This window comes from Gorilla gorilla, chromosome 19 (assembly GCF_029281585.2).
Source record: "Gorilla gorilla gorilla isolate KB3781 chromosome 19, NHGRI_mGorGor1-v2.1_pri, whole genome shotgun sequence".
Classification (NCBI taxonomy): Eukaryota; Metazoa; Chordata; class Mammalia; order Primates; family Hominidae; genus Gorilla; species Gorilla gorilla.
In genome coordinates, this window is record NC_073243.2 from 34,366,038 (window position 1) to 34,383,926 (window position 17,889).

Consider the following 17,889-nt stretch of genomic DNA (forward strand, 5'->3'; position numbering starts at 1 on the left):
ATTTTTCACTTTTCGGGTGATGGGTACACTGAAAGCCAGTACACAATATATGCATGCAAGAAATCTGCATTTTTATATTCTATAAAAATAAAAATGAAAAAATGACCATGTAAAGCTATCTTAATAAATAATGGTAAAAATTATGATTGTTTTGTGACCTTTAAAAATTTGTGTCAACATACTGAAAATTTTCTTATTCTTGGTTATAAATATATAGGGAAATGAAAAAATATAAAGCTAAAATTTATTTAATATACTGTGACTTAAAATATTAGAAACATTGAAAATTAAGATGTTTTATTTATTTAAAAAAATTTATCAAGAGTAGTTTGGACAGTGCTTGCCACCTTCTTCTAGTTGTATAAGTTATGATACGAAGTGAGCATCTTTCCTATGCCTTGGCAAATTGTCATACTCCTAACTTTGGATCAGCTGCTGACATTTTATCCTCTGTGCTTTCAGTATCATGCAATATCCCCAGAGCTCCTTTCATTAATGTGAAGTTTTTTGCTGGCCTCACTTCCTCTATGACATCTTCATCCTTTTTGCCACACCGCTGTCCTCATTTATGTTGACGAACTTGCATTCACTAACTTCTACCAGCTACATGTCTAGAATCTCTCAAAGACAGCAGTGTCGGCATTCCACAGTCAACTATTTCTCCTCTAAGTCCATTTACATTCGATTCAAATTTCACTCACAGCATTATCATTTTGCATCTCTTCATTGCACTTTCATCTTTGTTAGCTCATTCCCTCTTTCAATGATCTATTTTTGCATAATGTCATTTGGGTTTATCACGGAGAGATAGGAGGCAACACAACTACATGCTTTGCTGTCTGTACTTAGGCTGAATAACAGATAGGCAGAAACCAACCAGAGTCTTTGGCTAAAAAAAGTTATGGTTAAAAAAAGCGATAGGTTACTGATGATGCTGCACATTTGTTATTTACATAGTGATTTGTGGACTGAAGAGCCAGCTGCAAAGTTTATGCTTTATGCATTTATTCACAGTTAAAACACTGATGTAACCGCAATTTGAAACATGTTGTTGGGGGTCTGGTGTTATCTAAGTAAACCATGAAATCTGTGCACATTGGAACTGTACAAAGCAAGAGATACCTGCTTTTCAAAGGTAACTACAAAGACCTCAAAGAAAGCTGAAACATATCTTTTTGAGGATAGCAATAATCTGTCTTTGACAGCTAAATTAGAATGAAACTACTTTATCTGGTGATGGCTAATTATAAAAAAAGATGAAAACAAAAACTAACTTTTCCTCATCTTGAATAAGGCAATATAGGTGTTCATTATTACTAGTGTTATTTCTAAATGAGGGTGTATCTGTGTGTCTTCAAATGGATTGTCAATGTCTACCATTAAACATCCAGTTTTTGGAATATTTGGTTTGGCTTTAAGCAAACACCTGGTAACAGGGAGCTTCTAAAGCAGACCACATATATAGATCACATAAGCTGTGTCTGCATAATACTAAACAAGTGGCCAATTTGATCAGGGGAGGGGTCATTTGAGTTGCAAAAAAATGGTCTGAGAACTTTCCTTAAATGTCCCTAGGAAAGTGATGCTGATTACAGCTATAGTTTAATGGGAATTTCTAAGGGCCAGCCACTATACTGAATGCACTAGAAACATACTGTCTCACTCAATAACCCGTTAGAGAAACTCTTTGGAGTTGGGCATTATACCTATTTTATAGACATGGAAACTGAGGCTTAGATGGTTAAAAAACTTGTCCATAGCTGCACTGCCAGCAAGATGTGAACCGAGGCTGGCCTGACCCCAGGGCCTTTGTAATCACTATGTTAAGTAACTTACTATCTCTCAGCACCATAAATATTTTTACCTATAATATTAGATGAAAATTCTTAACAACTCTATGGTTCTTTGAAACTAGCTGGACGAGGTAGAAGACACAACCTGGTAGCAGCAGTAAGGACAGACAGCAAAAGAAATGCTGACCACAGCAAGTTACTGAGTCTGAACATCTCCATCCCTCAGTCATTTCACTTAATGTGTGAAGGTCAGCTCCCTATGAGGCCATGTGATCTCCACTATATAAAATCCCCAAAATATAATGGTTCCAGAAAACCCATGCCCTACAACATGGAAGAATAAGGTGGTTTTTGTTGTTGTTGTTGTGTTTTTTTGTTTTTTTGTTTTTTGTTTTTTTTTGAGATGGAGTCTCACTCTGTTGCCCAGGCTGGAGTGCAATGGTGCGATCTTGGCTCACTGCAACCTCCACCTCCCAGGTTCAAGCAATTCTCTGCCTCAGCCTCCAGAGTAGCTGGGATTACAGATGCCCGCCACCACACCCGACTAATTTTTGTATTTTTAGTAAAGACAGGGTTTCACCATCTTGGCCAGGCTTTGAAAGGAGATGTGTGACCTTGCTGAGAAAAAGCTTAGGTCACAGCTGTGGGGATCCATTTCCAAGTCCAGTTGGAAAGCCCAGCATGACGGGAATGGGGACAGGACTCTCTAAGCAGAAACACATACATTCTGCACACTGGGGAAGTAAATGTGTTCCAGGTATGGATGAAGAAAAGGCCACTTGATTTTTCAGACAGTATCATGTTGATTTGAATCTCTGCCTCATAACACTTCCTCTGCTTTTTATTTTCTAGCCAAGATTGGAAAATATGACTTTCCCTGTGGGTCACATCAACTCACCCAGGAGAGACGTGCTCCACAGCACCACTCTGCACTTCCAATCCATTCCACTCCTAACTGTGCTCCTGCCAGCTCTGTGTGGGGTGTGTGGAGCCCCATGGGAGTACATTTCCTGACATGGGAGTAAATTTCCCCTGATGAGCTCAGAAATGCACCCTCAAAAGCAACTCTATCCCGAAATATTCTTATCAAGCCATTTCCTCCCAAGCCCTAAGGGCTCTGGCTGATGTAGCTAATTAATATTTTTGGCATTGCAGTGAAGCAACAGAATAGTTTTCTTCAAGAAGAAAAAAAAGTAAAATAAAAACATTAGGACATAGCTTCATTTTTCTAAGTCAATTGCAATGTTAGTAGAAGAAGCATAAAAACACTAGATATCAATACACTGAAAGTTAGTGTGTTATAGACAATAAAACTGACCTTCCAGACCTCTCTCTGTGGTCAGGGAACATGGTGCCTTCTCTCTCTCCCCTGCAACACTTAGCATAGAGCCCTGAACATAGGAGGTACTCAGTAGATTCTTATTGCATGAATCATTGAGTCAAACTCTATGTTTGAATGAGACCATGTGAAGCCATCCTTGGTTCTAAGTTGAGCTTACTATCTTTTTTAAAAGAAACCCTTAATTATTGTGTCCCTCACTCAAAGAGGTACTCTTTACCACTTGCATCTGCTGTTATTTGGAGCCAAACTCACATGAGGGAAATCAATGGGGTATACTGTAGCACTGGTAATGTTCCAGGTCTTGCACTGGGTGGCAGGCTTATGAGTTTATGATATTCAATTTGTTATTATGTTTCATAGGTTATGAGCACATATCAAAAATATTTTTGTATGTTTTAATATGCCACATATAATACATTCAAATTTATAGACAAGTGTTTTTCAGTTGTGGGAGAGTGGGGCTGTCAGGAGGTACTTAAATTCTGCAAAGGACTGTATCATGTTTGAGAAGACAGAAAGATACTATGGCGAGATTTTGTTATAAAATTTGACTGCTAAGCAAGCATATTAAAAATAATTTCAGGCCGGGCACGGTGGCTCACCCCTGTAATCCCGGCACTTTGGGAGGCCAAGGTGGGCAAATCACGAGGTCAGAAGTTCGAGACCAGCCTGGCCAATATGGTGAAACCCCATCTCTGCTGAAAATACAAAAATTAGCCAGGCTTGGTGGCATGCACCTGTAGTCCCAGGTACTTGGGAGGCTGAGGCAGAAGAATCGCTTGAACCCAGGAGGCAGAGGTTGCAGTGAGCCGAGATCGTGCCACTGCACTCCAGCCTGGGTGACAGAACGAGACTTTGTCTCAATAATAATAGTAATAATAATTTCAGGGTAACCACTAAAAGAATAGAAGTATACCTATATTAGAGAAAAGAAAATGTAACTTCAAAAACATTCCCAACTTGATAATAAGCAGAAACAAGAAACAATAAAAAAGGAAAAGATTAATAAATAGAAAATACAAAATAAAACTATATCAGTATTCACACTCAATGTAATCAGATTTAACTCACCTATTAAAAGACAAAGATTATAGAAACAGATTTTATTTTCCATATTTTTATTGAAAAAAAAAACCCCCAATATGCTGCTTAAAAGAGGCTACTCAAAATAAAGTTATAAAATATCTGCAATCTTTTGTTTCTGGAAAAAAAAAAACAGAAAAAGATACACTAGGAAAATGTTAAAGAAAGGTAGCTGGCCTGACAATATTACCAACAGATAAAACAGAATATAAGGGAAAAGGTTAAAGAAGGACACTACGTAATGATAAAAGGGACAGTCATCAAGAATATACAATAATCAAGAACTTGGATACACCTAACAACACAGACTCAAAATACCAGCAAGTATTAACAGATATTGATGATTTCAACAAATCCACTGTAATTAGAAACTGATAGATCACATAGTCACAAAATTTAAGTCAAAAATTAATAGAGATGGTTTGATTAGCACGATTAATGAAATTGAAGTAAATTATGTAAATAGGACCCTCTGTCCAACAAATAGAGAATACATCTTTTTATCACTTTTTGTGGAGTATTAATCTAAAAACTGACTACATACCTGGCCACCAAACAAGATGCAACAAATATAAAAAAAAATCAGTAGCAAAGGCATCAAAGCAATTCAATGGGGAAGAATAGTCTTTGTAATAAGTAGAGCTGGAAACAATCAGACATTAATATGGTGGGGTGGGGGGATCAGCCTTGACACCCATATCACACTGCACACAAAAACTAACTTGAGGTAGATTATAGATCTAAAATTAAAAGTTAAAACAATAAAGTCTCTAGAAGAAAATAAGAAATTATCTTCTTGACCTGGGAGTAAAGATCTTTAAAGCACAGAAAGCAATAAGCATTTTTAAAAAGTGAAAGATTTCTTCAAAATGAAAAATTATTGTTCAAAAGCCAGAGTTATGAAAATGAATAAAAGAGCCACGGATTGAGAGGAAATATTCTCAGAATCTGACAAAGGAGTCATAACAAGAATATATAAAGAACTCATACAACTCAATAACTTTTAAAAATTAACCCAATTAAAAAATGAGGAGAAGACTTGACCAAACACTTCACAAAAGAAAATAGAGGAATGGCCAATAAACAAATAAAAACGTGCTCATCATTAGTCATGGAGAAACGCAAATTTAAATCATGATGAGATAATACTACTCATCCACCAGAATAGCTAAAATTTAAAAGACTCACAACATCAAATATTATCAAGGATTTAGAGTAACCAGAAATCTCATATTGCTGGTAAGAGTGTAAAATGGTACTTTGAGAAAAGGTCTAGAAGTATCTTAAAAAGCTAAACACACCATCGTTCTGGAGGTTTTAGCTAGGGCAATTCGGCAAGAGAAGAAAAAAAAAGCATTTAGATTGGGCCATGATCTTGTACATAGAAAATCCTAATGAATTTAATCCTATAATACATAATCCTTAGGATTATAGGAATTTCTATATTCACAAAAAACTAATACATGAGTTCAGCAAGCTTGCAGGATACAAGATCCTGCAAAATAGAAAGATATTTCATGGTCATAGACTGGAAAACAAAATTGTTAACATAGTAATACTCCTGAAATTGGTCTATAGATTCATTGCAATCCCTATCAAAATCCCAGCTAGCTCCCCGAAGCCCCCACAGAAATTGACAAAATGGTCCTAAAATTCATACAAAGATGCAAGGGACACAGAAAGCCAAAATAATCTTGAAAACTGAGACTAAGTTGGAGGACTTACACTTCACAACTTCAAAACTTACTACAAAATTACACTAATCAAGACAGTGTGGTACTGGATAAGGACAGACATATAAATCTATGGAATAGAACTGAGAGTCCAAAAGTAAATCCTCACATTTATGACTGATTTTCGACAAAGATGCCAAGACAATTCAATGGAGAAGAGTATTTTTTAACAAATGCTGCTAAGACAACTAGATAAAAATAAATCCCCTACCTCACACCATAAACAAAAATTAACCCAAAATGGATCATAGGGCTAAATGTAAGATCTAAAACTATAAAACTCTTAGAAGAAAACAAAGAAGTAAATGTTTACAACCTTAGATTAGGCAATGAATTCTTAGATATGACACCAACTGATGAATGAAGAACAATGTGTATAGCACAACACCTTTCAAAGAGGGCTAAAAAGCGTTCAAAACAAGTGTACATATTATGAATGGACACATACATACGAAGAGTGAGTATACAAATATGTATCATAGTGGTTGCTTTCAGAGAGGAAAGAAAGGGGTAGCAAAGGGATAAATAAAGGGCTTAAACAGTATCCACAATCTTTTGTTTCTGAGAAAACTGAAACAAATAAGACATATCATTAATATTTGATAGAAGTGGGTGTTGGTACACACATGCACCTTTATGAATATTTGAAATATTTTAACATTTGACAACTTACATTTTTAAAAGAATGAGACATCCTTATGAGCATTCATTGCCAGTGTAGCGTAGGACAAAAATGAAGGTAAATGAAATTGATCTAAAACCACACTAATCCCAAAAAGTATTCTGGAAATTGCTTTGGGAATAAGTCCTTGATATCAATGCCTTTATTTGTTATTGCCTTTATTCAAAATTGGAGTACAAAGGACATGGCTCAGAATGATTACTGAAATTTTCCATTTGTTTGTATTCTATACAAATAGTTGTGGCTGGTGTTTATTTTTCTCTCTCTCTCTGTTCCTAAATTTGTTTTCATCAAATTTTCCCAAGCTAATCTCTTCCTTTTTTTTCCCTTTCCTAGATTTGCATTTCTTTTTCCAAGCAACTATAAAACACTATTTTCTTTTTCCATTTGCTCATAAATCAAAGCACATTTCCTTGCTTGGTTTTTCACTTTCATCTATATGTTGGTTGACTTGTTTACATCTTTTCTGCATCTTTACTTGTCCCAAGTACAGGGCAAGATTCCAGGTGCTAATAAGCTACAGTTTTTACAAGGAAGAAGTTAACTTATTTAGGCCTAACAGGATGGCTTATATGCAGATAAGGATTTAGAAATTATTTAAAGGGGTACAAACTCCCTCTTCATACATGTTTCTCTTAAGGGGGCACAGGAACCTGGAAGGGCTGCAAGGAGGACATAGTTGCTGCCATTATTAGAGTGAAGTCAGTCCTACAGGTGGTTGGGCCTTGTATCCTTGGACACCAGTTCCTGCTGTGTTACAGAGCCCAGTAGGCTGCTTGGCTTAAGTCACATAGAAGATGTAGGGGAGCATTTTATCATCTTCTATTCCCACACAACAGCAACAGCTATCATTTGTCAACCATCTTCTCAATTAATGGTAACTGCCAGAGAAAGTTCTAGGCATCCTATGCTATCTCATTTAACTTACAATTCCCCGAGGCATAATCATCTCCATTTTGCAGACAGGACACTGGGTCAGAGGAGTGAAGCAATATATGCAAGGTCACACAGCTGATTAAAGGCAGAGCCAAGATTCCCACCCAGTTGTGACTCATGGCAAAGCCCAGCCCTTCACCATTTCATTGCTTATTCCCTTTCTGGCTACAGTAGGATGTGGAGCAGACTAGTTTTGGGGTGGAAGAGCTGTTCTTTCTCACAATCCACCATGCAATCTATCCATCATATTTATACTCAAAATGGGGAAATGTTTAGGTCTTCAAGAAAACAATTTGAGCCAGGCCGGGCACAGTGGTTCACACCTGTAATCCCAGCACTCTGGGAGGCCGAGGCAGGCAGGTCACCTGAGGTCAGGAGTTTGAGACCAGTCTGGCCAACATGGTGAAACCCCATCTCTATTAAAAATACAAAAATTAGCCAGGCATGGTGGCGCACACCTGTAATCCCAGCTACTTGGGTAGCTGAGGTAGGAGAATCGCTTGAACCCAGGAGGCAGAGGTTGCAGTGAGCCGAGATTGAGCCTCTACACTCCAGCCTGGGCAACAGAAGGAGGCTCCATCTCAAAAAAAAAAAAAAAAAAAAAAAAATGAAAATAATCTGAGTCACAGGGCTGAGTAAAGGAGGCGTACCTGAATAGGGTCCTGCGTCAGTCTCATGGGCCCGATGCGCACCTCCGCAGAAGACACCTGCTAAATAAAGGACAGCACAAGAGAAGTGTCAAGTCTTAAACTACACAAATGGATACATCCTTCCTTATGCAACGCATTGCATTATGTCACTGTGTGCACTAAATTGAAGAATCCAGCTTACTGAACTGGAGATGGGTTACAAAGCATGATGTATAGCACAGTCCTGTTTTTGTATTAAAAAAAAGTATACATTTATATGCATTGGAAATGTCTTTAAGGATACATCCCCAAATGCTAAGTGGTTGGACTTTGAGTCATTTTTACTAGAACTGTCTGGATTTTTATAATAAGCATGTACTATTTTATGGAAGAAAAGAATTCAATTCAATAATAATTATTTACTGAGCACCTACTATGTGCTGGGCATCATGCTAAGGCCATTATTATTCTGAAATTTCAAAAGAGAATAAACATTTCTCTCAAATCTCGAGGCTAAATCACATGTATAGTTTAAGAGCCTTTCCTATATTTAGATCTTGTTTTTCTTATCTTCATGTTTTACTATGAGGGTCAAACAGCTTAGTCTTACTCACATTTACCATGGATAAATTATTCATCTTAGTTGTATTTCCACAAATAAACTGAGCAACACCACACCATGATGACCACAAGAGGCTTGTCTCTGCCCCACAACTCCAGGAGTGAGCATAGGGCTCTTCAGTGTTCACTGGCCAACACCATCTGGCTGCCTTTGGCGAGCAGTTAGATGGAAGCAAGCATAAAGCAAATATTTGTCTTTATTTTTAATTACTTTACTGAGATTTCTAAAAGTGACTGTTCTCTAGACTAATTTGGTTGACGGTCTTGACCTCACCTCCATGGATCCAATTTTGTTTTTCTCTAAGAGACTGCGGTCATTTGCCACTATTGGAAGCTCATCCTGCATTCCACACTCTGTACTGGCCCCTTGTCAGTCTGAAGGAGCGCCTTCAGCACGCAGCAGCATTTACACAACCAGAGACACTTGCAGTGACCCAAGGGCCATGGGAGGCTTTTCAGTTACAAAAAACAAACAAGAAAAGCAAACTTTCTTTACATTATACTTTGCAAGACTATAATAATTTCCCTTTCTCCTTTCTTCTCCTTTTCCCCAAGGTTAACTCTTAGTGCTGGTGCTATGAACACTCTCCAAAGCACCAGTCTTCTTCTCCTCTGTAGGCCTGATTCTCCCACCCCACCCCAACACAGCAGTGTAAAGAACTGATGCAGGGCGCTTGGGCCTCTCACCAAACCAGCCAGCAGAAAACTCAAAGAGCCCTCTAATGACTGCTCATCTGAGGTTCCTGGCCCTCTGTGGGGGGTTCTCAGGAGGGCAAGGATGCCTGTTCTGCTCCCCTTGGGGAGGCAGCCTCCTCAACCATGGGTCCACTCAGCAGGCCTGGCACAATGAAAACCAACTGGAGGCTTTGAGTCCCTGAGCCTGTGAACAAGTTCCTTCAGTGTTTCACTGCTGTGTTCAGGTCAAAGTGACAGGCTCATGTTGAGTGTGGACTTCTCTTACTCTTCTTTTGTCTAAGTAAGTCAGTATCCTGCAAGGTGTGGGTGCTGACACCAGTAGCCTAGGGGCACAGCCCCAAGAGCAACTCTACTGGGAGAGGACCAGCACCAGAACCTGCTGCGTCACTGGGCTGCCAGCCCTTCACCCAGCTCCACTCCCAAGCCAGTTTTTGTTATTGAAATAGACACCCTCTTTCCAAAGCAGTGCAACTGCCAGAACCCTGATTAAAAAGTTAACGATTGGGCCGGATGCGGTGGCTCTCGCCTGTAATCCCAGCACTTTGGGAGGCCGAGGTGGGCAGATCACCTGAAGTCAGGAGTTCAAGACCAGCCTAGCCAACATGGTGAAACCCCATCTCTACTAAAAATACAAAAAATTAGCTGGGCATGGTGGCGGGCGCCTGTAATCCCAGCTACTTGGGAGGCTGAGGCAGGAGAATCGCTTGAACCTGGGAGGCAGAGGTTGCAGTAAGCCGAAACCGTGCCATTGCGCTCCAGCCTGGGCAACAAGAGTGAAACTCCATCTCAAAAAAAAAAAAAAAAAAAAAAAAAAGGTTAATGATTAAAAAGGGAAACCAGCTGGGCATGGTGGCTCATGCCTGTAATCCCAGCATTTTCGGAGGCCGAGGCAGGTGGATCACTTGAGGCCAGGAGTTTGAGACCAGCCTGGCCAACATGGTGAAACCCCATTTCTACTCAAAATACAAAAATTAGCCAGGCATGGTGTTGGGCGCCTGTAATCCCAGATACTAGGGAGGCTGAGGCAGAGTGGCTTGAACTCGGGAGGTGGAGGCTGCAGTGAGCCAAGATCACACCACTACACTTCAGCCTGGACAGCAGAGTGAGACTCTGAAAAAAAAAAGTGAAACCAATTTAGTATATACTAAGATAAATTTGATAAGCCAGGGTACCTTTTCGCTTGCCCTGTGATCTCTCTTGAGTTCACTGCCTCCACCACACACAAAAGCCCCCTCCAACAAGACCACCTGTGAATGATTTCTCCAGCAAAATTAGGCTCCTAAAAGAGTCACTCAGTGGCGGAAAATAAAGCAATGAATGAAATCATAAATAGAAGCTTAAAAGGAATAAAATAAAAAGTGACTCGCATTGGAAGGCCAAGAGATAGGGAAGGACTCCTGCAAGGGCACAGGCTGTCCAAAAAATAATAATTCACCCCTAACCAATACCTTGCCTGTATACTTTTCTTTCTCTCTTTCTTTCTCTCTCTTTCCTCTCCTTCCCCTCCCCTCCCCTCCCCTCCTCCCTTCCCTCCTTCCTTTCCTTTTCTTTCTTTCTTTCTTTCTGACAGTTTCACTCTGTTGTCCAGGCTGGAGTGCAGTGGTGCCTTCTTGGCTCACTGCAACCTCCATCTCCTGGGTTCAAGTGATTTTCCTGCCTCAACCTCCCAAGTGGCTGGGATTACAGGCACCCACCACCACTTACAGCTAATTTTTGTATTTTTAGTAGAGATGGGGTTTCGCCATGTTGGCCAGGGTGGTTTCAAACTCCTGACCTCGGGTGATCTGCCCGCCTCGGCCTCCTAAAGTGCTGGGATTACAGGCATGAGCCATTGTGCCCAGTTGCCTGTATACTTTTCCAAATAATCAATATGTGCATGAAGTGTTGATACAGCTAACCTTACATGGTGGGCTGGCGGGGAAGGGCAGGCGACTTTCGACTCTACCAGGAGAATATCTGATGACTATGAACATTCCTTAAGTCCCTCTGACCCAGGCATTGTGCCAGGCGCATTCACACCTGTAATCCTAGGGGCAGACAGGCAATGGCCACTGCGTCACAGCATGGAGTTTTAAAAGCAACTTTCAAGCTAGAAGACATATCATTTTTCTTCCTAAAGGCAGGAAAGACCCTACAACTTTCTCTCATAGCCACAACAGTTCTCTGCCTGCCATCCAGTATTCTAACTCCTGTCTGACCTACCCAGCAGGAAGGCATGCTGTGAGCTCGTGGAAGGACAGCAGAGCCCGGAAGTGGGGCTGTAAAGTTGCTGCTAAGGGACATTCTCCAAACCCCTGCCTCTCGTATCTCTACCATCCTTTGCATCCTTTGCCTCTCTCCTCCCAGCCTCACTTCACTGTGCTCCCTCCCACGTGTTGTCACTCTACCTGCACTACTGGCGTGGGTGCCTCAGTTTACCAGCTCCTCTAGTCCTGACCCACACTTTGCTTTGTGTCTCTTGGCTTGCCTTTTCCTTCTTGGTCTGTGCTCCAAGTCATCTGGCCTTGGCTTCTGTGTCCAAAAGAGGTCAACTGTCCCAAAAGAACACTGGAACTTGTTCTTGCTGACTCTGAGGGCTGGCACTAGGTAGTGACCAGCAGGAAAAAACCTGTAGCAGGTGTATTCACAGACGGCAGTTTGCAGAGTTGTGCTTCTGACACAGGCGTCTAAGTGCCTGCATTTCACCAATTTATAAAACAGCAACTATGAACAGAAACAGGAGATCATTTACTGACATCTGTGTAGCCAGGCCAAGATTCTCTACTTCAAAGAATGAACTTTGAGCAACTGCAGATGCACAGACTCTTCAATTAGTGTATTAGCTCTGATTCCAGGAAGTGGCCAAGTTTGCCAGGGTCAGAGAAACAAATGCAGGGGTGGGGGCATAGGTAACATAATTCCAACACCTGAGAAGAGGGGAGGGTGGGACCAGAGTGTGAAGAGAGACACACTTCCTAGCCACATGTTTCCACAGTAGCCTAACGAGGAAGGACTGCTGAACTACAGCATAGTTTTAACTGTGCTATATAACATTCGTAGTGTGTCAAATATTTGTGTGTACGTGTGTGAATGGTAACATACACACATATATACATGGAACCAGGGTCACCAATCCACTTTCACATGAAAAAAAAAAACCGAGTACTATTTTGTACCATTTGTTGACTTCCGTGGTATAAATACCATTGTTGATCTCAAGCTGGCAACATGGGTCCATGACTGCAAAATTAGGAATACATCTTTTCATTCAGAGAAGGTCTATGGCAAAGTCACTCAGTCTTTGTTAATCTGTAAACGTCTATCACTCACTTTTGCTTGAAGTTTGGCTGAATATAGAATTCTGGTTGAGAGACATTTTCTCTCCCACTTTGAAGTTGAGAAAGAGGAGGTAATACTTCTGGTTTGGGAGGTGGGGAGATCAAGGAAGGCTTCATGAAGGCAGGCAGGTGGTGAAGAATAGGGGGACGAAGATACTGGGTTGGGGAAGGAGATTCTAGGCATAGGGAACAGCACAGGCACAGGCATGGAGGCAGGAAAGCAAAGGTGCTGGTGGGGAGAAAATAAGTGTCCAGAGAGCTGGATTGCAGTGTGAGAAAGGGTCGGCTGGGAAGGCTGGGGTCAGATCCTCAGAGGACACAGGAAGGAGCTCTCTTTTTTAATCTCTAAGCACCAATCACATTGCAGGTGTTTGAGCAAAGGATTAACGTAATAAGATCTGTGACTCGGGAAAATCAAACATTGGCTTGCCCACTTTCTGAACAACCAAGAACAGAGATTTAGCAAAAACTAAACAAAAACACCGCTATGAGTAGGAACTACAGCAATGAAAGCAAGTGGGAAAATACACTGCAATGATCAAGAAAAAAATTACAAGAAAAAAACTCAGCTTGGCTTCACTTCAATAGAAAGGGAACTCCACGATACAACCCAGCTGGTGCAGGGTAGGCAGATGGAAGAGGCAAACTCGCGAGAGAAATCAAGGTAGTTCAGGTTGGTTAATTCACCTGTCACGCCACCACATTCTCTAGAGGTGATTGCTGCAGCTCTTAATAGTTTCAGCTTCAGGAATTTTGCTAAGTAACTTGGCATCGAGTTTTAGAGCCTTCCTCAGACAAGAGGGAAGCTAAGGATTCAGGAAGGAAAGCAGTTGACCTGGAAAGCCCTTTCCTGCCTCAGCAGCTATCGCTTCCTTCAAGGGCCTGCTCCAACGCCCTTGCCCTCTGACAATGGTTCAAGTCCAACTTCACCCAAAGAAGAACCAGTGATTTCTCTCCTCAGTACTCCTGTATTCATAGCACTGATTTTGTTACTCATTTAAATATCTCACTCCTTGGCAAGACTGTGAGTTTCTTGAGGACATAGTCTCTGTCTTTTTCACAATTTTATCCCTAGCATCTACAAGATGCTCAGTAAATGCTTTGTGGAATTGAATTAAACTGAAAAGAACAGACAGCTTTTAAGTAACAGAGTGAAGACTGAGACTTCATTCTTCCTAACTCCCAGTGCACTGCTCTTCCATTATGCTCCAAAATTGGAAGCATTAATTCTGCAGCACTCATCTTTCTGGTATGGCTTCTGGACTCCATTCAGACTCTGCAAAACAGATGATGCAGTGCCTGGCGATCCCTGCTTGTGCCTGGTAGTCTGTTAACAGGGCTGGCCCAGCACTAAGAAGGAAAAGGGTATGCATGTGTGTGCATGTGCACGTGTGTCCAGGTGGGGGTGGAGTGTCTGAGTTCCAAAACTCAGAGTCTGAATCTTCCCCACTTCAATGACTTCTGCTTTAGAATCCCTTCCTTCCCACCATCTACAGTACTGAGTGTTCGCACACACACAGCTTAAGGCAAGCTTGACTTGCACTTTGTGACGGGTCCACGGTGAAGATCATTTTACACTGAAAAGACACCAGCTGTGGGCACAGAAATAGGCACTTTTAAATGCTCTTCATCAACTCTGTCTGCTGCCCTGTTGGCTCTGATTTAAAAATAGCATTTAATGATCTCAATATGTGCCCTGTCCACCCTCCATTCTCAGGCCAAACTTAAGTTCTTTATTCGTCTGAGCTCTGGGTAAACAAAGGTTGTGTCTGCCTTTTGCCTTTTTAATGGGCCCCTGTCTGTCTTCTGGCCAGACAGAAAGGGACTGGCCCTGCAGCCTCTAGGTGATCCCACTGTGAGGCTGGGCCTCCCTGCTCTATGCTGGGAAACTCTGTCCCATCCCACCCTCTCTCCCCTGCCAACTGTGCTTAGCACACCCAGAACACTCTCTTCCTTCTGTCCCCTCTCAGTTGTGGGCCCTGATGGCTGGCGCTGCCCTCACTCCAGCCTCCAGCCTTACCTGGCTGTGGTCTGGCTGCCCTCCAGCACCTCCTGGTAACTCTGACACCCTGGACCTTTCAGGGCCCAAGAGCTCACTGGGCAGCCCACGAGCCTCCCTTCTCCTTCCTGCTTCCAATCCTCTGGTCTAGAAGTTCTCAACCTGGGCTTCATATTAGAAGTACCTGGGGAACTTTAAAAATATATCAATGCCTGGGTCCTATCTGACACCAAGATAACTGGAATCTCTAAAATCTCTGAGAATGCGGCCCAAGTATCTTCAACTTTTTATCTCCTTGGGTTTAGCCAGGGTTGAGAACCACTAGTCTATTCTTTTGAGCAGACTTGTCTGTTGCTAACTTCAATTCCTGCTTCTTTAATGGCCCCTCCTGCAGACTCTATTACATATCCACTTACTCAACAAACACCAATGGAACACTTACCTCGTGGAAGGTAACAACACCCACCCAAGACTCAGCTATCATGCCTGGACCCAGACATTGACAGGTATCTGTGTTTATTTCCAGATACCTCCACTGGTTTTTTCCAGATAGCTCCATGAAAAACACAAGATTATAATGTTGGCATGAGGAAGATAAAGTCTTTTATATTTGGTGAATTATCCCCCCCAAACAATATCCCTACGTTACAATCAAAATCAATCAAAAATGTCTTTCATAGTTTTTTTTTATATAATATAGATGGACTATTACTCATAGCTACAAGATACTCACAGCCAGTGACATATTTCATTACTTTTATGTTTTATGCCCTACTATTTAGAATAGTACATTAATTTGGCAGCATGATGTTTTATCACATAAACATACAAATGTCTACTCATCAAAATATACAACCATGAAATAAAAGATTAATCACTTTGACTTTAAAATTATAGCTTCTATTCACCAAAAACCAAAAAAAAAGCAAAGAGCACTGTAATAAAAGAGAAAAAGGCCCAGAGCTGGAGAGATGAAATCTAAAACATAAAAACCCAAAAATATTAGTAACCAGAACATAAAACAAAATTTTTTTAAACATCAGTAAGAAGACAGCCAAAAACAAAGCCGGGGAAATGATTTGAAAAAGAAATTTACAGGAGAGGAAATATAAGTATGAAGAGATGCTCATCGTCATTAGTAATCAGGAAGATAAAAATTTTTAATTACAATGAGATACTATCTTACATCCAACGATTTTTATCAACAGAATGGCAGAATTAAGAGTCAAACATTATCTAGCATAGGCAAGAAAGTGGCCCCTCAGAAACTCTTATACATTGTTGGTGGGCAGGTAACTGGTTTAGCAACTTTGAAAAACAGTTTGGGGATATCTAGTGAAGATGAAGAAGTATATATCTGACAATTCAGCCTCCTATATGAGTGTATCTCTAGGGTGTATAGGAGGCATTTACAAGAATATTCAGAGCAGTATTGTTTGTAACAAAAATTTAGAAAACTGAATCCATAGTCTATTAATACCTATCACCAGAAGAAACTGATATATGTATCAAGGACTAGCCATACAATAGAATATTATACAACAATAAAAATGAAACAACTAGAGTTACTCATTTAAAACGTATGAATCTTACAAACATTGAGTTAAACAACAAAACAAAAAATTGCAAGTTTTAGAATGATGCATACCTTAGGATACCACTTGAAGTTTAAAAATACTTACAACAATACTGAATAGACTTTAGGAATATATTATAACAGTACAAAGAAATGCTGACAAACTCCCAGTTGAGGCAAGTGGTCCTGCTGGTGGAGGGGACGATGAATTCAGGGAGGGAAGTGCCGGGGCTTCAACTATATTGTGAATGACCTATTTATTTATTTATTTTGAGATGGAGTCTTGCTCTGTTGCCCAGGCTAGAGTGCAGTGGAGTGATCTCGGCTCACTGCAACCTCCACTTCCCAGGTTCAAGTGATTCTTTTGTCTCAGCCTCCCAAGTAGCTGGGATTACAGGCTAATTTTTTGTATTTTAGTAGGGAATACAAAAATTCTCTACGCCCTGTTAATTTTTTGTATTTTAGTAGAGACGGGGTTTCACTGTGTTGCCCAGGCTGGTCTTGAATTCCTGAGCTCAGGCAATCCATCCACCTTGGCCTCCCGAAGTGCTGGGATTACAGGCATGAGGCACCACACTCAGCGTATGACCTATTTTTTTAAGCAGTGAATAGTGAGTACATGGGTGTTGACTGAACTAAACTTTCTATCTTCTTGTATATGTAGATATTTCAAAATAAATGGAAATTAGGTTTAATTTTATTGGGAAAGTCTATTTCCTATTTTGGTGTTAACATTAATGGAGCATTAGCCACTACATAAATATTCTACACATGCTTTTTATTTTTCCAGTAAAGTCTTTATTTGGTAGAATAAGGTGTTGTATTTAAAATTCCTCAGAATATAGACAGGGTTTCTCTGAAACTTGGTAAAATAAAATTCTAGAAAATTGGGCTGGGACTCAGGGGACCTTGCTCAAGATGAGTAACTGCACTGTGCCTCAATAAGACAAAAGGGGCTGATGAATTCCCCACGTACATCATCTCACGTAAAGGTCACAGCGATCCCACAGGGCATCCTGGGCCCCTTTCTACGGCTTAAGAGGTTATGCTGCAGAAAGGTTAAGCCACTTACCCGAGAGGATGAAGCTGAGATTTAAGCCCAGGTCTGCCTCACTGGGAAGGCCATGCTCTTATTTATGTATTTACTTATATCTCAGACTGTTCCAGAAAGGCCTTAAGATGGTGTACAAAGAGACTTTAAATGAGGTGAGGGTTTTTAAATGACTTATAAATAAGATGTGAAAGATCTGGCTGAGAAACAATGAGCATGGAAAGAGGAAGCAGGTAGGGAGGTCGGTGTGCACAACGTTTGGCACAAGGCACCCGCTCCTGCTGCAGTGGGCCACCCAGACAGTGAGGTCAGGCTGCAAAGAGGGAGGCAGTACCGTCAACCTCCCCCCGTGCACTAGACACAGTGATGCGCTTTCCTGCACAGCATCTTACACTGCCCCCACCCATGCCCTCTCCTTCCTTCCCCACTGT

General features: G+C 40.9%; 1 protein-coding gene across 13 annotated transcripts in view; it reads right to left on the minus strand.

Moving 5' to 3' along the window:
* PDE8B (phosphodiesterase 8B) overlaps positions 1–17,889 on the minus strand; it is a 247,997-nt gene that overhangs the window by 108,158 nt on the left and 121,950 nt on the right. For 8 of the 13 annotated variants that reach the window (XM_055366979.2, XM_055366984.2, XM_055366981.2 and 5 more), the window contains one exon: positions 8,220–8,279. In XM_055366979.2, the coding sequence (XP_055222954.1) occupies positions 8,220–8,279 (60 nt within the window). The remainder of the gene's footprint in view (positions 1–8,219; positions 8,280–17,889) is intronic. The other 5 variants (XM_055366980.2, XM_055366985.2, XM_055366982.2 and 2 more) reach the window with 1 other exon arrangement.